At 44.0% G+C, this 23326-nt stretch overlaps 3 protein-coding genes across 3 annotated transcripts in view; 2 read left to right on the top strand and 1 right to left on the bottom strand.

Annotated features, from left to right (window-relative positions):
- The first annotated feature begins 485 nt into the window (after positions 1–485).
- ddx20 (DEAD (Asp-Glu-Ala-Asp) box polypeptide 20) lies at positions 486–8908 on the top strand. Its single transcript, XM_080469817.1, has 11 exons — positions 486–712; positions 2309–2403; positions 3447–3615; positions 3708–3822; positions 4608–4750; positions 5107–5245; positions 5374–5432; positions 6526–6608; positions 6704–6809; positions 7377–7478; positions 7600–8908. Exons 1-11 carry the CDS (start codon positions 517–519, stop codon positions 8721–8723), a joined length of 2331 nt encoding a protein of 776 aa, XP_080325943.1. The 5' UTR covers positions 486–516; the 3' UTR covers positions 8724–8908.
- Positions 8909–10203: 1295 nt separating this feature from the next.
- On the top strand, positions 10204–12021 carry LOC308113656 (uncharacterized protein; the record flags this gene model as incomplete). Its single annotated transcript, XM_080470050.1, has 2 exons — positions 10204–11253; positions 11881–12021. 2 exons carry the CDS (start codon positions 10204–10206, stop codon positions 12019–12021), a joined length of 1191 nt encoding a protein of 396 aa, XP_080326176.1.
- Positions 12022–15168: 3147 nt separating this feature from the next.
- Positions 15169–23326, bottom strand: part of kcnd3 (potassium voltage-gated channel, Shal-related subfamily, member 3) — a gene marked incomplete at its 3' end in the record, with an annotated part of 96458 nt that continues 88300 nt past the window's right edge. The window contains exons 3-7 of the mRNA XM_080470255.1: positions 20405–20506; positions 18032–18064; positions 17814–17906; positions 16066–16325; positions 15169–15343 (exon numbers count right to left, since the gene is read on the bottom strand). Of these exons, the coding sequence (XP_080326381.1) occupies positions 15169–15343; positions 16066–16325; positions 17814–17906; positions 18032–18064; positions 20405–20506 (663 nt within the window). The remainder of the gene's footprint in view (positions 15344–16065; positions 16326–17813; positions 17907–18031; positions 18065–20404; positions 20507–23326) is intronic.

Here is a 23326-nt window from a genome sequence, read left to right as displayed (position 1 = left end):
TCCATTCATTGGGTTAACATATGGTTCAGTTTGAATTTGTGATAGTGAAATATTGTATACTGACACTAAAACAAGTCTACCTATAAATGATGAAACCCCCCTATATATAGTGTATATATATTATTTGTATGTGTTTGCATTTTGTTTCATGGTTTTGACTCGTCTGGAACGAATTAAAATTAGATTAAAAAAAGAAATGTGGGACACATTTTGTTTCAGTTATCATGGATTCATCTCGTCACAACACCTCACTGAGTGGACTATTTTTTGTCCTCAATATAAGAAAATCCATGTCTCACATTCTGCTTGATTAACATAAGAACACAAGCTTACTTACTATCCGCCTCGTGCTAAAACCTATAAAAAGAATCTACGAGGTTTTTATCTGTGGCTCGCGACCAACTGAAAACATTACCCAGTTTTGAGTAGTTCCACTCCTCGCCGCTAGAGGGCGGTGAGCGCGTGGCTCTGCCGCAGCTTATAACGAGCTAACCAGGCGGTAAACAGTTAGCAAACATGGCCGCCCCCGTGAGGAGAGCGGCACACGACATCGAGACGCGGACACGGACCGACGATGTGCTGCTGTCGGAGGGGATCGACTTCGCCTCCCTGCTGCTGTCTCCGGCCGTCCTGGACGGACTTTCCTCCGCAGGGTTCCAGAAACCGTCTCCGATCCAGCTCAAGGCGATCCCGCTGGGCCGCTGCGGGCTGGGTGCGTCACATGTCAGGGGGTCAGAACCAGGGTCCTGTCGCATGTTCATTGCACTTTAAAAAGGAGAAAAACACCTAAAAAGAACTTGTTTCGAATGTGAGAATGAGGAGCTTTTGTTCCACCACAGTGCTGTTCTTAAATTATTGTAGAACCATTCAGGTAGAATTCAATTTAGGGGCACAAGAATAGTCACTCAAAAGTCTGTTTTTCAATGAATTGTATGATATTTGAAGTCAACTTACTTGGCTTGGTCTGGCACGATAAAAACACGTACATAGATGAACTATAAATAATATGAAGTGTATCAAGGAAACTAGTGGATGCCTAAGAGAATGTTAGTTTTCCAGATATTTCCAGTCACTTCCAACTATGTGATGTAAAGATGCAAATATCACCACGATGTTATTGTTCCCGTTCATATGGTATTGTTGCTCCTTTTCATACATATTATTTGTACTATCTATTATTTCTGTCCATTTGCTGCTGCAACAATGCCCATTTTCCCATTGTGAGACAAATACAGGCTCATTAATTGCTTTACCGGATGAAAACAAAAATATTGGGCAAGAGAGATGCCCACCCTATATACCATTGTATAAACACACGCATCAAAAGCTACCAGGAACACAGTAATAATTAATAACGAGGCTAAATATCAGATCTAAAATGCCTGCAGCCCTCATGCTTCAGCAGGCTGTTCCATACACCTGGTGTGTGTACTGCTGGAAAGCAGCCTCACTGTAGGTTGTTGTATTAACGGTGGGGATGATTAACATCATTGGAGCACGAGATGTTTCACAAGATAAAAGTATATCTGGAAGATAAGAAGATGAAAGACTATTTAAAGAACCTTAAAATGAATCAAAAAACAACAGGGAGGATATACGTTGCCTGTGAAATCGGTGTAATGTGATCCTGCTTTGTGGTCCTCGTCAACACGCGAGCAGCTGAGGTCTATTGTTCCGTCTTTACTCCATGTCTTTGGGATGAAATACACGCGCAGAGAGAACATGCAAATTCCACATGGAAAAGCTTCAATGATAAAATGTAAAATTCATTTCAATGAGCATATATATATATATATATATATATATATTTGTGTTTTGTTGCACATTTGTTGAAAAAAAACCTCAAAATTTGGCACTGATTAACTTCTTAGAAAACTAATTAAATTATTCTGCATTCCACCAGTAAAGTTTATTTTATAGATCAGTGATGCTTTCAAACATTATTTTGTTCATCACAACATCTTTCCACTGTAATTCACAATCTGTCTTTGGAAGTAAAACCATTATTTGTCAAACATTTTATTGCCTTGGCACATATAACCCAGAGGAGAAATGTGTGCTGGTTTGGTGAAAAATCTCTTCGCTCCTACCGCATAGGAGTTAATTACAGTGTACTAGAGGTGAATACCAGTGATTGGTCAGAGAGGTAAACTGTGAATAGCAGGTACTTGATTTGATGCAACAGATGGAGCCCTCATTGCCCCTAATCAAGTGGAGTTAATTATGGGAGCTAAATTTGATTGTGATTACTCTGACTCACTGCACAGCCCTCGTTGATTGTCCCAAAAAATTTTTTCTCTCTTTACAGATTTGATTGTACAGGCCAAGTCTGGAACAGGAAAGACATGCGTGTTCTGCACAATCGCCCTGGACTCTTTGATCCTGGAGAATCCTACAACTCAGGTGAGTGGATTTTTTTTATACATCTTCAATATTTGATATAAAAATTTGAACTGCATCTCTGCAATACTTTCCATCGCAGTGCTGATTAGTATGAAGAAGGTAAAACTTTAGGTCTTTTTAAACACTGCGCGCAAGGTAAGGCAGTGAATTAACACTGCTGCTTTTCATTTCCCTTTTAATTTGTACCACTTTCTGTGAGGAACATGCATTTGTGGACTGAGCAGCAGAGCTGAGAAAGCAAATAGCAAATGTTCTCTTCCAATGCCACACTGTGATTGACCTTTTTGTTTTGAGCTTCCGATGGCCCTCCAGCAGTTTTGACCCCACCCCACACAACACTGGTGTAATGAGCTCTGGCAGCCAGGAGAACCTCGATGGCCGACTTGTGACAGACGGCTGGCGGCAGAACGGGATGCCACCTCACAGCAGGGGGTAACCAGCCTGTGCCAGGCTGTGTGTAGTTCATTAACACACTACTGCGACGCCTACTCTTTAAATGAATTAAGCAGCTTTATCGCTGCTATGTCTTGTTTGTTCAGGCTTCAATGATCCAATCCACCGAATAACACCACTAAAGAGCCAATAACAGTACAGTACAAGCTGTTTGCAGTAGATTCAACACATTGTTCGCTGTTCGCAAGCCACATACTCCGCTCTGCTGCTCATCCCACAGATGCATGTCTCTTAAAATGTTGTGCCATTTAAAAGGAAAGTAGAACAGAATATAGTTACAACAAAGAAATGATCTGCAAAGAAATCAGGAATAGTTATAAATGCACCGCTTATCATGTGATAAACTAGATGAAAGTGCAGACATGTCAGGCCAAGCTTCATGGAACCTTTTATAGAATAGTGATTTATTTTTATTTATTTATTTATTTTAATCAATTAAGAAAAGGAACTTCAGATCCCGTTAAGCCGGCTTCTTATACTGTAATCTTATTAGCGTTGGTGTCTTACCGAGCAGGCGACACCCAGCCGGACCTTAATCTGCTCTCAATCAACTAGTGTCAGTGGTTGTAATCGTTCCTCCACACCTGCAGGTTCTCGTTTTGGCCCCAACGCGCGAGATCGCCGTGCAGATCCACGCCGTGGTGATGGCCATAGGCTGTGCCATGGAGGGCCTGGAGTGCCACGTGTTCATCGGAGGCAGGCCGGTGAGCCAGGACAAATCCCATCTGAAGAGGTGTCACATAGCCGTGGGCTCGCCCGGTGAGAGGCCAGCGGGATCCCCGCCAAGAGCGCAGCTTCGTGCAGTGGTTGCGTTCCTTGTTGGAACCGTGTCTCTTCTGTGTGGTTCTCAGGTCGCATCAAGCAGCTCATCGAGTTGGGAATGCTGTCGACCTCCAGCATCAGACTGTTCGTCCTGGACGAGGCAGACAAGCTGCTGGAGGAGGGCAGCTTCCAGGAGCAGATCAAGTATGAATATTTAGTTTCAGGGTTTTCGTGGAAAAGTTTAAAACCAGTTTGAACCACAAATGACTGAAGAGTCATAGGAAGTGTAATGTTTATTTATTGTTTTCAAGTGGTATCTCAAACACTTTTTTTAATTTCAAAATCAAATATAAATCTTATAACCAAAAGACACTGCCAAATGTACTGTGTGTAATATTTTATCCTGTGTATTTATGTAATTTTGGTAACTGTTTTTGTGTTCTGGGTTTTATTGACCCTTCCAGTAGCCTGTTTGTACATTTCCCAGCTCTTTCAGCTTGAACTGATATCTGAGCCCAGCTGTTGGTACACAGCTGTGTGTCTCTCACAGAGGTGGTTGAGGGGCATGGATGCAGAATCTTACACACATTTGATTTTGTTTTACAGGAAGAAAAAACAAATAGAGAGAATATTCATTCATTAATTACGCAGATCAAGGTTCATACTATTAACCTAAAAATACGGGACTTGTACACTTTCATTCTTGCTGTAGACGTTATTTACAACATTTCGTAATATGCAGAGTAAGTACATTTCATGTGTTTTTAAACCGTGGATGAGCATCTTCATGATACCCAGCCTTTTAGATAACGCCCAATTCTCACTTCTGGACAAAATTTGTCAATTTATTGTTGGTTATATAATCTGGTCCATGAAGCTTCACGCAGTCACAGATATGTGGAGTCGTAAGTGAACAATACGATTTAAATTTGTAGAATTTCGCCTCCCACCTATACACTTGACCTGAGCCCCACCCTCCTCTTCCTCAGCTGGATCTTTTCCTCGCTGCCTGTCACCAAACAGATGCTGGCGCTCTCCGCCACCTACCCAGAATACCTGGCACAGCAGCTCACACGCTACATGCGGGAGCCCACCTTTGTTAGACTCAACCCGTCTGACATGGGCCTGAAAGGTACGACAGCTTCCTTTTGCAAAGCAGCACTTTGTACATTTATGTAAATTCATCTTCAGAAGCTGGAGTTTCTTCCGATAACAGAAACTCTTTTGATGCTTTGCAGTAAAAACTCAATATTAAGTTTGTAGCTTCCCTGCAGCTTGTCTCTATTGGTAAGATGTGTGAGGCTTAAAATGATAATAGTACTTATAGTGGTGTACTTCTTCGTGTGAACTGCAATCTTGAAGAATTAGAAAAGAAGCACATAAAGAAAAAAAACTAACATTTACAGGCTCATCACGATGCACTTTCGATGAATACGGAAGTGTTTTTGCTTTACTTTGACCTGATGGCTGTTTGTGTTGCTCCTCCAGGTCTGAAGCAGTATTATAAGCTGGTGCAGTCACACTCGGTACCTCACAGGGTTTTTGAGGAGAAAGTGCATCATCTGTTAGAGCTATTCAGCAAAGTCCCATTCAACCAAGCTTTAGTGTTTTCCAACCTACACACAAGGTAACTGGTTACTCATCGCCCTGTATTTACCCTTCACACGTTGCACTATTGAAGTGAGTGTCATGCTGTGTGTGAATTGCAGAAGTATGTATTCATAGAAAGAGGTTTGTGCTGGATTTCCCCTGCAGGGCTCAGCACCTGGCAGACATCCTGTCCTCCAAAGGTTTACCTGCTGTCTGTATCTCAGGTGAGACCACGGTTCCGTATCTTTGTGGTGTGTAGTGAAGATCAGGTCAGACAAATGGGAAGTGCAGCTAATTGCATTCTCCTGAAAAACAAATCCCAAAGGTTAATTTAGAAACTGTGATAATTTCATTTAATTACATTTAAGGTGAAAGAAATCCAACCTTTAAATAATGAAATAATCTTTTGACTTTCAGACTATTAACTTTAAAATATGTAACAATTTAAATATGGTGAAACCTCTATTGTAAAATGATTTGCCTGACAGGCTCTATACAAGTTGTTTGAATAGTGAAGCATCTGACATAAAAAGGCCTTCTAAATCAGCGTGTCAAACATAAAGTCCGTGGGCCAAAACTGGCCTGGAAGAGGCTCCAATGCGGTCCGCCACACGAAGCAAATAGCAAAAACCTTAAAGTAAACATTGCATATTAAACAAAAACAACCAACCAAATTACTCAAGACCGGCACTCAAGAGTCGTGGACATAACATGATTCTGAGACCCGAGCTGCGTTATCAGTGATGCTGCCATGAAAGACAAAACTAGCATTAATCTCAAAGCCATGCTGTCAGGGTGAGTTTGTAAAAACATGCATAATGCAGCAGCCATAGAAGTTTTATTGGACTTTTCAAGTATTTTGCACAAGAAGGTTCCATTGAAATTGGCTTCATGTTGGGACTATGGTCATTTTTGAGTGTGATTGTTTAGTTTTGTGAAAATAAAGACATTTTTATCACTTATACTTCTGAAGTTTAAATTTAAAGGTTAATAATGACACTATTTTACCGGTCCAGCCAACTCGAGATGAAACTGGGCTATATGCAGCCCCTGAACTAAAATGTGTTTGACACCCCTGATATTAATAGAAATAAAAGAATGCTTTAAGTTTTAGTCTTCTGTGATTAAATCTAAAAAAAAAAACAGCTGAACTGTTAAAACAAATAAAAAAAGTTTGACTTTTTTTAAGGGTTTATTGAATTTTTCAAAGCAATGATTTTGTCCACCGTTTCCTTGTGCGAGTGGTTCTGTAAAGTTTAGTATTAGCGGAGGAGCCTTCAGGATGCTGGCATCAGATTTAATGTTGGTGCTTTGCAGGAGGCCTGACTCAGGACCAAAGGCTGGAGGCGATGTCCAAACTGAAGCAGTACCAGTGCAGGGTGCTCATTTCTACCGACCTGGTGAGACAGAAATCATCCCCTGTGTTTCTTTTCTCTGTTTTCACGATTCTTCAGCTTGCTCTGTACTTTATTCCCTCTTCTTTTGTCTGTGTCAGACTTCGCGGGGTATCGATGCAGAAAAAGTCAACTTGGTGATTAACCTGGACGTGCCGCAGGACTGGGAAACCTACATGCACAGGATTGGACGAGCTGGGCGTTTTGGTTAGTCAGAGGCAGAAAACTTGGAAGATCTGTGTTGTTTTTGCAGTATTTTTGCATCATGTGTTCAGCGGCCCGGGTGGCTGATGACACTGTGCAGCAGGAGAGGTTGTTTACTGAAGAGTTGCATCATTTTTGCAGAATCTCTAATCTGTTTCATTGGTGTGTTTTACCTCCAGCCCTACTTTTAGTTTAGAGGAGATTAAACGATTTGTGGGATTTCTGTAAGATCCATATTCAAAATATCTATTTTTATGTTCATTTTGATGATCCTTCCCAAATTTTGTCATATTTGCTAAAAACTATAAATTGCATTATTTCTCTCTCTTACTTCAAATTGTGCTAAATTTGCTCAACCGCAGAGAACCGAGTTTATCATCACTAGATGAAAAAAAAAATCACCTTGAAGAATCACTCTGTTACTACTGCTTACTATTGGCAAGTTTCAAGTTATCGTTATATCGCTAAATGTGTTTTCTGGGAATTAACGTCACTCTCAGCTTGAGCACACACACTTTATTCCAGCCTGGGATTTAAAGGGTCCTCATCAAGTTTCCATTTTTTTAACAGGCACTCAGGGGCTGGCTGTGACCTACTGTTGCCACGGCGAGGAGGAGAACAAGATGCTGGCCATCGCTCAGAAGTGTTGTCTGACTTTGGCTCTGCTGCCATGTGAGTATGTCACATGTCAGGCTGGGTTTGTTTTCATGCAACAGGTAGAGTTTAAGCCTGTAATATAATGTTAATTAAAAAAGAAAAAGCCCCTCTAGTCTCATGTGTGCTGTGCTTTCAGCCACCATTGAGCCGGGGCTGATGGATGAGCCTTGTGACTGGGATGTCTGCACCGAGGCCTCCAGGCCAGGCTCCGTGTCCCAGCTGTTCCCCAGAACGGAGAAGAAGAAACGCACGAAGGTCGAAGTCTCCGTGTCTGCTCCCATGGAGGATCGGACTGAAGAACATAGTAGTCATAGAAAGCTGGAAAAGACCCAGCCCGCACTGAGGCGTGGAGGACACGATAAGACGTTAACGGAGAGATCTCCCCCAAGAGACGCTTTGCCTCCGAGTCCTCAAGCAACACCCACAAGACAAGAGCTGCAGGACGCTCTGCCCAAGATCCCTCCTCTCAGCTCCTTCAAGCACAGTGACTCGACGTACTTGACGTTTGCGGAGGCTGAGCGGGACTTCCAGGAATTCCTCACCACAGGGTTGGGGAGATCAGTGGAGATCATCAGAGAGTTCAGGGGCCGTGACGACGGTGACGAGAGGGGACAAAGAGAGCGTGTCATGCTTTATGACGACGACAGCACTTCAAATCTTGTACAGAAAGATGTACGGCGTGAGTCCAACGCTTCACCTCCGAGGTTAATATCTGACCATGCCAGCCTTCACTCCGACATGGAGGAGAACCATGAGGTCTACCAGAAGCGGACTACCGGAGCCGACCGCAGAGCGGGCGCCGACACTTCAAAGACATGGCCAAGTCCCACTTCATCCAGAGCACCCAAAATACACGATCAGACACCGTGTACCAGAGCTCCAGCTCGCACTGGAGGTGCCGAATCTGTGTCGAGCATTAAATCAAGCAGGCAAACCAATCACACGGCTCCAGCACAGACTCGCATGGACGAATCAAAGAAGATGAAAAAAGAAATGGAGAAACGGGGCAAAAAGCTCTCAGTGAAGATGGAAAGAGAATCGAGGAGGCAAATGGATGAAGAAGATTGCAGCGAGGAAGAGGAGGAGTGGAGCAGTGCTGAAACCTACTGGAGAGCCTGTTACAGAGCGTGGAACGATTACTACGCCTCCATGTCCTCTTATCAAGAGCCACGTTACCAAAGCTACTACAGCACAGCCTCCAACTGGATGGCGGCTTATCGCATGAACGCCGTCTACATGGAGGAACTCATGAAATACTAATGTTTCTCAGCTGCTGTTTGCATTTCTAATCCTCCTGTCATCCATTCAACTATAACAAAAAAAAACTTTTCACCTGGCTGAGGAGTTTCAGTAATAACAGTTTTTTTTTTTCATGCCTTTTTTGTTTCACTTGATCAAAGTCAGATGGTGTAATAACGACTTTATGAATAAATGTGCAGAATCAGACATCATGTTTTTTCTGTTCAGCCAGGCTACACATCTGTTTTCACAGTGATGAATTAGTATAGTGCTTCATATAGATGTGATGCAACTTTCTTTATCTAATTTGGAGATGGCTTGAGAGTAGAGATGTCCGAAGTAAGGCCCGTGGGCCAAAACCAGCCCACAAGAGGCTCCAATCTGGCCTATTAAACTAAACAAATTATAAAAATTTCAAAAACGTCCGTAATGAAAAGGCCATAGGATAAATTTCAAGGTTATTGTGGCATTATTTTACCTGCCAGCCCGTTCAAGATGAAATCAGCCTGTATGTGTCCCCTGAACTATATGTTTGACACCCGGAGTGTAGAAGATCAAAAGTTGGTAAACTAACTCAACCTATAGAGTAAAAGTAATAAAACACATGTGAAATGAGGACTCAGTGGTTAGCACACTTGCCCCATAGCGAGGAAATTCCCAGTTTGAGTTTGCATGTTCTTTCTTTCTTTCCATGTGCTTTCTCTGCACACTCCTTCCAAATCTAAAATATGTCTATGAGAGTAATCAGCGATGCTAACTTGCTATAATAGGTGTGATGTGAGTAAATGTCTCTCTGTGCTCACCCTGTGATGGACTGGGTACTGGTCCAGGATTTATCCTACCTGAGCCTGGAGGCGTCATGGAAATGGCTCAGATAACAAGGGATAGATCCAGTGAAGATCTGAAATATTCTCAGAGAATAAAAGTAAAAGCCACATTAAATATAACGCTATTTGTAAAATGCTTGACACTAGCTGATTGGATAAAGAAAAACGGCAACTCTTCAATGAACCAAAAGTGTAAACGGCCACAAATTAAACGGTGCAGGTATTTCGTGGTAGATTTAAAGTTTATGTTTAAACTCACAAGCCTGTCAAGCCCATTTCAGTGAGGAAACTGATGAACACCACTTGAGCAGAGTGTACTTCACTGCTTCCTGTGTGTATGAGCATCAGGAGCATGTACTCAGTGGCCTTATGCAATCTCATGTGCACACCAAGGTCAGGCATCTCTACAAGTTCTTGATTATAGGCCAATCAGCCACTGCCCTTCATTCACCCAATCACTGCAGCACAAAGGGCAAACACCCTTAAATACATTAATCTGAGCAAGGGGCCCACTTCAGCTAATTTCCTTTAAAAAAAGAAACAATTTTATCAATTGAACTCATGCTGCACAAAAGTGGGCTTTTCTTTCTGCTCTCCCTCGGCATCTTCTCACTGGTGGGGACTGAGCTGTGTGTGGAAGAGGGGGTCCACACTGAGAGGATGCAGATGAGATTATGGACGCTCACACCTTGTGGAATCACACAGCAGGTCGCCCGGAGCTCCGCATGGATGCCGCCTTCCTTATCTTCAACTGCACGGTCCTGACTTTGACCCTGCTTCTGGGTTTACCCGGGAACTTGTGGGTGTGCTGGGTCGTGTTCAGGACCAAGAGCTTGCAGACGTCCAACAACGCCCTGCTGGTGAGCCTGGCCGCCAGCGACCTTCTGAAGTGCTCGGTGGACACTCCGCTGCTGCTGCTGTCCTTCGTGCGCTCCGGGCGCGCGCGCCGGGCGCCGTTGTGCACGCTGCAGCAGTTCACCTACGCGCTGTGCAGCTGCGTGCAGCTGCTCACGCTGGTCAGCATCAGTGTGGAGCGCTTCCAGGCCATCGCCTTCCCGTTCCACACCGAGAAGAGGAGGGCGCGGGTGCGACTGTGGATCATGTCCATCTGGGCGTGCGGCCTGCTGCTGGCTCTCGTCTCTCTCGCGCTCTCCCAGAATGCCCTGTCCTACCTGCTCTGCCGCCCGCACGTCGGGGGGCGTGGCGGGGAGCCCGCCCGCTCCCCAGACCCGTTCGGGCCCTACGTGCTGGTGCCGGTGTGGGGACTGTCCCTCACCGTGATCGTCGTCCACTACGTGCGCATCTTCAAGGTGGTGAAACAGCACCGGAAGAAGGTGTTCAACCGCGGGGTGCAGCTCAGACCGACGGTGTCCCAGCACGCATGGGGCTGGATGAGGGTGCCCGTCCCCGCACACGGGAGAGCCTTCAACTCCCTGCCCCTGGTGGACTCCAGCAGCCCCATGCCCCCCCGCAGGACCATGCTCCCGGTGGCCGGGGCGCGCGCGCCCTGTGCGGCTGCGCCGGCAGGAGGAGACGCACTGCGGGGGTCTCCGGAGATCGTGGGAGCGGTGTGTCTCCTCACACCCGGAACCCGGGAGCGAGGCAAGAAGCGGGTGGAGGGGAGACTGGCCCAGCGCTTCGGGTACATCATCATCGCCTTCATGCTCTTCTGGGTGCCCATGGTGGTCATTCTGCTAATTAATGTCGTCTCGTGGCAAGACAGGGTGAGTGTGAAGGTTTGTCCATCCTGGACTGATCACCAGTCCATCCCATGGAAACACACACATCCACACGTATTCACTGTAAGGGAAAACTCATGCGAACACAAGAGAACATGCAGTCTCAGAAACACCCCCATGCCCTGGGATATACTTGTAGTGTGACACAATATTGAAAGAAAAATAGGACATCTTGTAACTCAGACCTATTTGACAACTGAATTTTCTCATGTGAGAAGATTTTTGCAAACAAAACGACAAACCTGTTTTCTGATTGTTGAGTTCACCCATCTTCTCTGTCACTGTATCCCGGAGTGGATCACAGCTTACTAAACTTGGACCATCACAGGGCAAACGCTCACATCCACACCCATAAGGCTCATAAATTAAGCTCACATGCAGGTCTTGGACTGTTCACTGAAGAAACCGGAGTACCAGGAGGAAAGGCATGCATGTGAACAGCTCAACAAGGGTAACCAGGTGATTTATGTTGTGAGAAAATACTGTTGCACAATATTTGATTTTTGCATTATTCTCACTCTCTCTCTCTCTCTCTCTCTCTCTCTCTCTCTCTCTCTCTCTCTCTCTCTCTCTCTCTCTCTCTCTCTCTCTCTCTCTATCTTCGGGGTCCAGTTGCTCATTGAGCTGGAGACATCAGCGGTGGTGTTGACCTGCATGCAGGCTGCGGTGGATCCCGTCCTTTACACTTTTGTCACCAAGCAGTTTCGCTCTGAACTCAGCAAGATGATCTCTGCCCTGAAAACGAGAGCCTGAGGGTTTTCTACTGCTCGTGAAGCCGAGCACGAGCCACCGCTTTAGAGGCTGGTGAAGAAGAGAAGACGACAGATTGTGTATTTGTGGCAGATATAGATGTTTTATCAGGCGTTTCACAGTCGGGACACAAGACAAGGTCATAAATAATATCAAACACCTGACAAGATACGCACAGCAGTAGTCTCAACAACGACAGGTGGCATAGGAGGGCAAAGCAAAGAGTGAGGAGAAAACTGACCGGAGCCAGAAAAAAGAGTACGTAACAGAGAAAGAGAGACAAACACAACCACAGACCTGTTTTTGTTGTTCGTAAATAAAATAAAAAATAAAAGCAGTCCTTTTATACTTTGAGGAGAATATATGCTTACATAAGATTTCAAAGTGTGTCATTTCAGAGTGCAGCTGACACAAAGAGGCCTGTCTTAACGCAGGGAAGCAGGGAAATAATCACATTTTAATCACCGTCTTCAGCAACAAAATACAGCGAGGTCTCCCTTCTGCCAGTGCCTATGTCATACTCTTGTAAATTTCAATAAATTATAAATGTTGGACTTTATGCTGTGAATATGGAGTCGATGTCTTCTTTTAAAAATACACTGAAAAAGCTCCGTCTGCCTGTGCTTGTCTTCTTTTCTTTTAAACTCCATGTAAATTGGCGCACAGTTTAACTAAACAGTAATACTGGTTCTAGGCAGTCGTTGTCACCGTGTACAGTACTAAATTACCATGTACGAGGCCACTACTAGGAGGTTATTAGTAGGTGAGACACGCTGTGTCCACTCTGCAGAAGAGTTGTGGCTTTCCTCGTGTTTGTACTCGGAGAAAACTGAAGCACAACAGCAGAGTTTGACGGACCCGTGAGTCTTCTGGAGTGATGCATTGATATGAAACCAATGTACAATATATTCGTTGGCTGATGAGATATGTGTGTTTTCCTAACTCTTAGTACAAATGTAAAACAGATTAAACTCTTCAGATTACTCCATCTTAAGCTAATTATACATATAGTCATATATATTTTAAAGATCGCCATACATCTGCTGCTAGTCTGACAGGTGTTTTAAATCGTGTACTTCTACGGGAAGAAAACAACAGAACAGCTACATGTGGGCAGACGTAACAGTGGGGCCAGTTCCAGTATTGCTTTTGAAGTATGCGGACACCAGTGTATCTTCCCACCCAGCCTGTGTGCTCTTGATCGTCATTACGTGGAGCAGAAGTGTGTGTTTAGTCTGCTGTTGCCATTTGGTTAAAAAAAACAAAAAACAAAACAACCTCATCTCATCCAGTGAGAGACGGAGCTGAGCCCAAAATGACATTCAGAGCTGAATAAAAGGGAGAAAAAGAGCAGCATCAGCTTGGAGATTAGCACGGCTTAAAGGTCATCATCCATGGTTACAAAGGTCAACTTTGATGGGATTTGATGAGAGGTGGGACTAAGGTCAGAAAATTGTCTGGGATTGGAGGGAACGGACTGAACAGCCCGATATAGATATATATTTTTTTTCTTCTGTGTGACAGAGATCTGTGGGTGGTTCATCCAGTGTCCTCCATGTCTCTGCGTTGACCGGTACAATTAACGTCCCTGCTTTAGTTTCTTTAGAAGAAAAAGTAAATAAAACCATTCGAAACACCAAGGAGGACAGAAAGTACAAACATCAAGTTTCCTAACCACATAGAGTACACATACTCAACAACTTTGAAAAATGCCCGCTGAGTCTGGGGAAGAAAAAACGTTGACAGCTATAAAGGCTACTGAAAGCATACTGTTGTTCACACAGGAGGTAGGGATACAACAGGACGACAACGAGAGAAAGAGAGAGAGAGAACGAGAGGACAGCTTCACTGATTCTGCCAAACGATGGTCAAATATTACAAAATATTCTATTAACAATATTCACAAAGATCCCGGGCTCAGGACAGATTTGTGTCGGAAATTCTCAGCAGATGCCTTGTGCTTTTAATTGTGGTGGCTTTCAATTCTAAATGTTTCTTCTTCAGTGGAATTGAGTCACTTGAGGTCCGTCGGGGCAAAACATAGAACAGTGGCTGAAAATTCATAAAACTACAAAGAAACACAAAACAAAACAAAAAATCTGTTTTACTCCAGCAAAACAGGCACGTGTTGTGTGGAGGACCAGGTGCTGAGAATTTTAGACAGAAATGTGTGCAAGGAACCCTTCAGAGTGGCAGCTAAGTCAAATATACCATATACTGAGCCATAGAGACTTCCAGAAGAATTGAAACACACGTTTTCAATCAACTGACACACACACACACACACACACACACACACACACACACACCCACCCACCCACCCACCCACCCACCCACACACACACACACACACACACACACACACACACACACACACACACACACACACACACACACACACACACACACACACACACACACACACACACACACACCTCCTACTTGAACTGTCACAATACCTCTATCATCTAGCAAGACATCACAAGCACCCATTCACAAACACAGAACTCATTGGTCACGCCGTCACGGACACGCCGACTGCATTTCGTCCCTCGAAGAAGTTACTTACTCAAGTGGAATAATATTGGACCTAAAAAAGTGACGTATTAATCTATGACTAGGTAAAGTGGACCAAAGTGACACAAAAAACAAAAGGCTCAGGATGAGTCAATGGGGAAAATAAGTTTGGATTATGTGATTTCTTCTTTAATCCCCCTTTGAGATCATCCTATACCCTTATATTCCCGGCTAAAAAAAGGAGTTGAACAGAAGCATCAATCATACGAAAAAAACAAAAGGTGCTTTGTGCACAGTGACACATGATGTACTCTGGGAACTCACCTCGGACCCTCCGGAGGCACACACTCACTTGCCTCCTCTTCTAAACTAACCCCCTCCATATCTTTTCCACTCACACACACATGTATGCCAACCACTAACATGAAGATACTGTTATCTAAAAGCCATCTTCAGTCTGTACAGGGGAGTCCATGTCATTACAGTACATGGCCAACAGAGGGCAGGCTCCACCAAGGCCAGACTCAGACTCGGCTCGCCCTCCTCATCTCTCGCAGCCAGCCTCAGTCCCTCAGTCGGTCTCCAGGAGTCTTTATCTGTCTTTCTGTGTGACCCGCCTGCACTCTCAAGTCTTCACAGTGCCGACACTTTCACAACGTTTTGGAGGGTGGGGGCGGCGGGCAGATGAGCGTCGCCCTCCGGGGTCGTCACCGGGGGTGTGGGGATGCTGATGATTGCTGTGGTGATCTGGCTGCTCTGGCAGTTCAGAGGTGCTGGCTCGTCTACACGCATGTTCAGACTGGAGCGGCTAAAGGACGGACCAAGAAAGAAAATATCAGGATCAGGGTGGGATAGTTCATCTTGAATAAAGAACACAGCTACAGAGGCCGAAGGAAAGGTAACGAGGTCTTTGGGCCTTTATCCTCCTGCGGATTGGTTTTGGCCCATGGGCCTTATGTTTGACACCCCTAAGTAAACAGGCCTCACAGCTCAGAAGTTATGTAGCGATGAGCACGACTCAAAGGTGTTAATGAGAATCAACATCCAGATCTCCACAGCTTTAATCTGCCCATTAAATGTTTGCAGCCTTCTCAAGCAAACAGCAGAAAGTCAGAGTAAATAAGATGCTGATGAGGAATGTGGAGTACTTCAGAAGCCAAACACGTTTCTGCCTGAGTTTTAGGACCGATTTAAATGTAAAAGGTGTGAGATTATTCTAGACACGTTTGACAGAAAGTTGGAGAAGCAACCTCAATTAGAAAATCATGTTTTCTGTTTATGTTTAGTTGTTTGCAACTCCTCAATTTTAAAATTACAGCTACACGCTGTTTTCTTTTACTTCAAAAGGTCCCTGCAAAAACGCCTCGATTAAGACAAAAGAACCCTCCTCCGAATCAAATGTGATGTCCAAGGGTAATTTAGCATCTCCTTGTCAGTTGTCATTACTTACATAATGGGTAATTAGGCTAACGCTCGCAGATGGCAGAGCCTTGTTCATTGCTGTTCATTAGCTCTAAGAGTGCTTCTTACCTGGTGCTGAGGGGCTGGATATGGATGGTGCTGAGCTCCTGCAAGCCTTGTGGGTGTGTGTGCGTGTGTGTCAAAGGCTGCATGTGTGCTGGGCCACTGGCGTTGGGCAAAGGGCTGTGATGCTTCTTGCTCCGGCGGGTGCAGCACGTCCCCGTCACGCCATCCTGGCTGGAGAGGGACGGGCTCCGGGATGGATAATTCTGCAGCCCCGCCTCCAGGTAGCTCTGCTGGTAATACTGCTCATCCACAAACTCGTGGTTCTGCAAACAAAGAGGGAAGGACAGAGACAGAGTGTTATAAAAAAAGATGTGGCATTTACAAGACTTATATTTATGACTATGTGCTGTATATAGCTTAATATAGACTGTCATTTTCTGCTTCGTAGCCTGGGTCAACAACACCTTGCAGGATGTGCGAATATTTTCATACAGGTCTGCAGAGCTTAGAACCATTTCCCCACCATTTAGTGGGTAAGTAACTTTTTAAAGCACTCCTAATCAATCAATTTATAATAACAATGACCTCTATAGATATGAAAGCAGCAGAATTATCTCCTCATTACACATTTTTTGCCTCTTAAAGTTTTGGTTGTTTTCTGTTTTCAGCTACAACCTGCATTAGTGTATACTGAAAAATCTGAATATTACTCAATTACATTGAGCCTGATGTAACTTCAAGATCTGATATTTGTTTTGACAGTCAGTGAAAGGCAAAGCGAAAAAGCAACAGAGCACACTTGTATACTCTAGTTTTTCAAGCTGTATAGACCTGTGATGTCAGTGTTGTGAAGAGTTTTTACAGCTGCCAGTGAGGATCCAGAGTGGAATAATTGCAGTGTTAAAGACGCAAAGAGTTTGTATAGATTCCAAATTGTGAATTCAGTGTGGCTGTAATCTACCGTCACCAGAAAATCAGCTGGGATCGAGACTCTAAGTTAGATGAAGTGGCGTAGAAGATGGAACCATATCATATTCAGACTCCTGTTCCTTCTGGATGCAGCTCATTGCAGATTAAAGTTAATATGTCATCCGTGATGGCATGTGAAGCTCAGGTGCTGCTCCGTTTGGAAGACAGAGCGAGAGGGAAGGAGCTGAGTGCTCCATTTATTGGCTGTAGCAGTTCACCCAGTCTTTTAGGTGTCACAAAAATCCAACATTCCACATTTGACCTACATCCATACGGGTCTTCATGTGGTCCATTTTCACAAACATGCAGAGTATAAAGAGAGTTTGGGTGCATGTTCACCAGAACGTGCTAAGACTTTTTGATTTGTCATGCTAAGAGTTGTGTGGGGCTGAAACAGACGGCGGGTCAGGTCTACACACACACACACACACACACACACACACACACACACACACACACACACACACACACACACACACACACACACACACACACACACACACACACACACACACACACACACACACACACACACACACACACACACACACACACAGGCAGGCAAGCATGTATCATGGGGAAATGCAGTGTACTGGACATCACGCCACAATGAGCAGTATTTGCACATGGACATAAAAACGCAGTAGATCTGTACACATTATGCCAGACTGTCAGTTATTTTCACCTAATGAGCCACAGCTACAGCACAACGTACGGGTGGATGCACAATTTGGGGTTTTAAAGTCTCCATAAGTGAGCTTTTTGTGTGATCACTAGATTCAGTGCAGTGGGAAGAAAAATAAAACGTTTAAATAGAGATGAAAAGCTGTGTGTGTACTCACAGTGGTTTTTTCCAGACAGTGCAGCAGGTGGTGGTGCTGGCTCTCTAATAGAGAGGTAGACTTACTTAAACGTTGTTCATCCTCAGTGGAATTCTGAAATACAGACACACACACACACACATACAATACACCCACAAAACAAATGTTACACTTTATTCTCTGCAAGGACAAAAACCAATCAGATGTATGAGGTGTGCGGCCAAGTACCGTCTCAGTACCTGATCTGAAAGGTTCATCTTGTATGGGAGTTGCTTCAGTTGTAGAAGGAGACAAAAGGGAAACAGACAGGTAGAGTTTTACTAGTGTTCATAGTTTAGCACTGAGAACAGGCGGCCGGCAGGTTTACCGTCACGCCACTCAAACACCCAGAGCGTTACCCCGATGGGCACGTTTGCTAAGATCAGAGGAGCTCCAGCATTGATCTGTGCAGGAAAGGACACTTTATACAGTGTGTACTATCGCTGCAAGAATACCCTTGTAACATTTTGCCTCCATTTCTGTTATTGAAAAGGCTGGCTACGGGCAACATATTAATGACTTGTTTTTCATACTGACTATTTCTTGTGCCACGGTCTGTTTGTGCCTTTGTTTATTTGTGTGAGCTTGAACAAGAGGGAGCTATTTCGAGTTCCGTGGTGGCTTGGACTTCATTCTGGCCGGTGGGGAGGTGAGTCAGAAAATAAGACTATCGACTGCTCTGAAGGCTTTATATATACTACATATGAATAGAAAAGACAGCATTGTATTGCATTGTTTTGAAAAAAAGACAATAGTGAGTATGTAGTTAAGACATGTTTATTGTCAGTATCTTTTTAGTGTCTCAGTAGATTTAAGAATAGCCAGTAGTCAGGAAGCAATGATTACTCTGCTTGTATGGCCAAACTATTTGGGATAACGGCCTGAGCGTGAGCTAGTGAAGACGTCTCCTCAGAATAACGCCGAAGGCCATCATTGTTCTTGTCGGAATTACGACGGGGTCTCACATGTACACTTTCAATGGGTTGCATCAGACGTTACCAGCAGATCCTGTGGTGGAGCTGTTTGGAGACAAAACGGAGCAAACAAGTTCCGCCCTGCTCCTGCACGCTCCACAGCACCGCCCGGAGGCAAGTAAAATGTCATGTTTGGAAAATTTGTAGGAGTTTGTTAATTTCTTGTTTGTTCAGCGCGTGGCTGGTGTTGTAAGCAGATCCGTCCTTGCTGAGATGGTGCGTACGGGTGCAGAGCAACACCGCTCACCTGTGTTCTCTCTGCTTATCTCTACCTAACACAGCGGTAAAACACAGGTGTTTAGCCCGAGTTATTTTTGGCCTTTTCTATACATGTGACTGCAAGCACATATCGGCAGTCTGTCTGGAGGCGGCTCTGGCTCACCACACAGGTGGCCACCATACTGTAGAGTGGAAACAGCTTGATCTGCTCAGTGACAAAACACACTGTGATGGTCTCCATGGTGCAGTACACGGCATTAGTAAATAGAGAACTCACAATCAGACCTGCATTTTGGCAGCAATTAACATTTCACATAGCTGCTAAGAACACCTTCTAACAAACTGTCCACTTTACAGAAAATAGTACTCCAACTGGAATTTTAGGTTAAAATTTGTTAAATTCGAGTGCTTTTTGATGACGGAAATGTACATAATACCTGATAAGAGGTTGACACAAAGGAAATATACTACTACAGACAATCCTCCATTCAGTTTTGAGCTGGTAATAAGGTTTCTGTAGTGTTTTTGACACTTAAATTAAAGATCTCTCTTCGTTTACTTTTAGAAAGTTATGTGTTTCTCAGATGTACACCAAAACGATTCGCTTTCTCTATTGCAAATACTGCATTTACTTCAATTTGGGTTTCGTAACCATTGTGAGGGGGAGCAAATTAAATCTCAAATAAAATGCTGTCAACTTTAAATCCAACAGTATTTTCTTAACTGCAACATCTCCCTGGATGCAGAGATTCAGTAAACCTTTGAGTTGTCTAACACTATCGACAAATAATCCAAACCTCACAAATCCTCAGCTGCAGAAAATGGGAGACTCAAAATGAGCATAACTTCACATAAGAAACTTGTATTCGAATAGCCACACCGCTGCACATCTTCTCAGTGTTTTGGTTCCTCGGGCATTAGTCTAAAACTGATGCGTTATTCTGCACCAACTTGAGTATTACTGGTGTCCGCTGTCATTTCGCCCTCACTGTTGCTTCTTAAAGAGATAAAGCCATAGAGATGTATAGAGAGCGAGCGCGAGGGTGGAAGAAGCACTTGCTTTTGTGCTGTGTCAGCCCCAGGCCACTATAGTGCCTGTGAACCGCAACATTTTGGTGTGGCAAGGAACATCCTTGAGTTGTGTTTACTTTCCCTGCTGCATCGCCTGGAGCCTGTTCCTCAGCCGCCCAGCTGAGCTCAGAGATGCTCGCCTCTTATCGAATGAGATCCCTACAAGCGTCTCTGATGGGACGCTGGGATAATTAAAGTGCGGACGGGCAAGGTCCGCATCAAAAGAGGTAGTTACCGCAGATTAAAAGACAAATGAAACGAAAGTGTTCTTGACCGGTGCAGCTTTGTGGTAACTGTGGCACGTCTCACCGTGAGCTCTAAAGCTTCGTTGAACAGACCGTTGCGCTTGCTGTGGAGGAAGGCATTGGAGCTTCCTGCCTTGGATATTCGTATCCTGGCCAAGCGGGCTTTCTGAAAAAGAGTAAAAAAGAAAGAAAAACACCTGTTAGCGTTAGCCTACACCGATCCAGTGTCAGGATGATTGGGTATCATCCTGACAGCCCACTGATTTGAGCTACATCACTTTTTAGTCGGGGTGCTATTGATTCAATCCAACACGAGGTACTAAACTATTCACTCTGATCTCCTGTTATAAACTGACTCTGATCTTCAGTGATACTCATGAATGATTCATGGTGACTACAAAAAAAAAAACATACTCCTTGGGTTGAAAATCAGTCTGAAGTGGAGCAGGTAAATACTGTGCAGCTCACAGTTATTCTGTATTTGAAACACCAAATTCGCATCTTCATAGCAGTTTTGGTGCCGTGGTGGAAGCAGTTTGTTTAGCTAAATATATAATGTCATAATTCCCACAATCTTCTGTCTTTAGTTGTGAGTTTAAATCTTTAGTTTGTAAACTACGATTCAGCATCTTACCAGTTTGTTGCTATTTTTTCTGAATTCTTAACTGAATCTACTCATAATTAAAAGATATTTGATGACACTGAGCCAACCTGTTACTGAACCTGGTAGATACCAGGACTGACCCTGCTCTGAACGCAAAGTAATCTGGGGGTCAAATTAGACGGTCAATGTGATCAATGTGGAAACATGTCAAATTAGACCTGTGTGATGCTGCTGTTGATATGTACTTTTCCTTGTTAAATTTGTTAATGGCTGCTCGAATTCTAACCTCACAACTTTAACCTCAGTACCTTCAAAATATAAGTAAAGCTGTTGTCTTGTATTAAGAATTTATCCTTGACCTCACGCCGCCCTGGGACAGCAATAGGCTGTATGTGGTCTGCAGGCCATGTGATGCTCAGGTCTGACATGCTTTCTCAGTTTCTCCCGAACCTGATGGGTTGTCATACACTGTAGTTTCTAAATTCAAGTGTGAATGAAAATACATCTGAGTGCACATTACTGTCATCTACACAAGTTTACATGAAATTGCAATTGGGTACTGTGTAATTGGAATCGTTCTCTTCTAAAAAGTTGGACGTTTTTCCCATCATGGTGACGTGTTGACTACAAAGAAACAGTTTTTTGTTGCTTTCCTGTCTGCATTTTGAAACCAAAGTAATGGATTCGTTGAAGAGAAAATGGTTGAGGGATAATGTGAGCCGAGTAAATGATGACAGAGAGCACATTTAGCAGCAGGTTCACGCACCGCTGAGGGGTTAATTGACTATGTGGATATATGTTTGCTTATCTTCATGTGCATAGGCATGCACGCTCCGCCTTCCAGGGGAAATCTCCATATATATACATGCAAACCATGTATTGTAGAGTACCAGCAGGCATACCTGGCACAGTATGCGTATGGTAATGAATGGAAATTCAGGCTCAACCTCTCACTTGAGCTCCATTTAAAACACGGTAATGTTTGTTGACCCGCAGATAGTTCAAGCTGTGATTCAGTAATTTCAAGCGATGCACGGGAGATAAATAGGAGTGCATGTAAACACACACACACGCACGCACGCACGCACGCACGCACGCACGCACGCACGCACGCACGCACGCACGCACGCACGCACGCACGCACGCACACACACACGTGAACTGACCACTGTGCACATCTGCAACAACTGCACCGACTCCCTTCAAATTGTTTACCTTCTCCTGCAGCATTAATAGTTTTGTTTCCCACATCCTTGCTGCAGCTCTACTTGACAGGTTATCCAGACTCTCTCTTTTTCTCCCCTTGCACTTTATATACATTTGTGCTGGCACAGCACTCTCACAAGCCTGTGGGATAACCCTTCTTTATGTTCTGGTGTTGGGCTCGACCAATGGGATCGTCTCTCTGGGGTCGCCATGCAAACAGGAGCTGGTGACTGTGGCGACAGTTGCCTGGCAGCGTGGAGGTAATGGAGGGATGTTAAGAACATGACCCGCTAGATTGAATCTACTTTTGCAGTTCTCTGATAGATTCCCCGAGCCTCTGGGACGCCGGCACTTGAGTCTAAGGCCCATCTGCGCTTTCAGGCACAGCCACAGCACGACAGCTTGAGCCTGAATTGTTGCTGAAGCATCACTTGAGAAGACAGAGAAGTGTAGGGGAAACATGAAGAGAGGGCATTCATTAACACCTACAGTACGTGCAGAGGCTACAGGCAGCATGTGGACTGTTGGAAGGCAAAACAAAATTGTGCACTGGCTGTACATCCTGTCACACGCATGCATGCGCGTGCACGGACGAAAACCAAAGCGCTCAGTTTCATTGCTGAAGATTAAATCTGGAACAAACAATACATTTCTTGGAATAGTATTTCCTCTCAAAGGATCCTGTGGATGTAGGTTCAGAGAAAGCTGCTCTGGAACAGAATGAGCAGCAAGCAGTCTTTGTTATATAATTAAAAAAACAAAGCAGTTTGTCTTTGTGCACTTTAATGTGCTGCAACCTGGTCATATTTTCAACTCTTGATATCCCCTCAGTAAGTCTGTTAATACTCAGGGTCAAGTCTATCCCATCAAAAAGTCCTACTGTAATCACATTTTACTATTTTCAGTCTGAAATGTTTGGATGGGTTGAAAGCATTTTTTTTATTATTGGATTGGAGAAACGTTATCTTTTGGGAAATATCAGAAGTGGATGACCACATAAATTAACACTGTGTTGTAGTTTATATAACTCAGCTGGGGGTGAATTGCTTTTAATAAGACTGTTATGGTATTACTGCTGATTCTTCACATTTATATCAGAGACCAGACCAGAAGACAATACTACATTTAACATAAAAATCTTTTTTATAGACAAAATCTTATATCACATATTAGAAA

This window comes from Lipophrys pholis, assembly GCF_963383615.2.
Source record: "Lipophrys pholis genome assembly, chromosome: 8".
Classification (NCBI taxonomy): domain Eukaryota; kingdom Metazoa; phylum Chordata; class Actinopteri; order Blenniiformes; family Blenniidae; genus Lipophrys; species Lipophrys pholis.
This window is presented reverse-complemented; position numbering and strand designations above follow the sequence as displayed.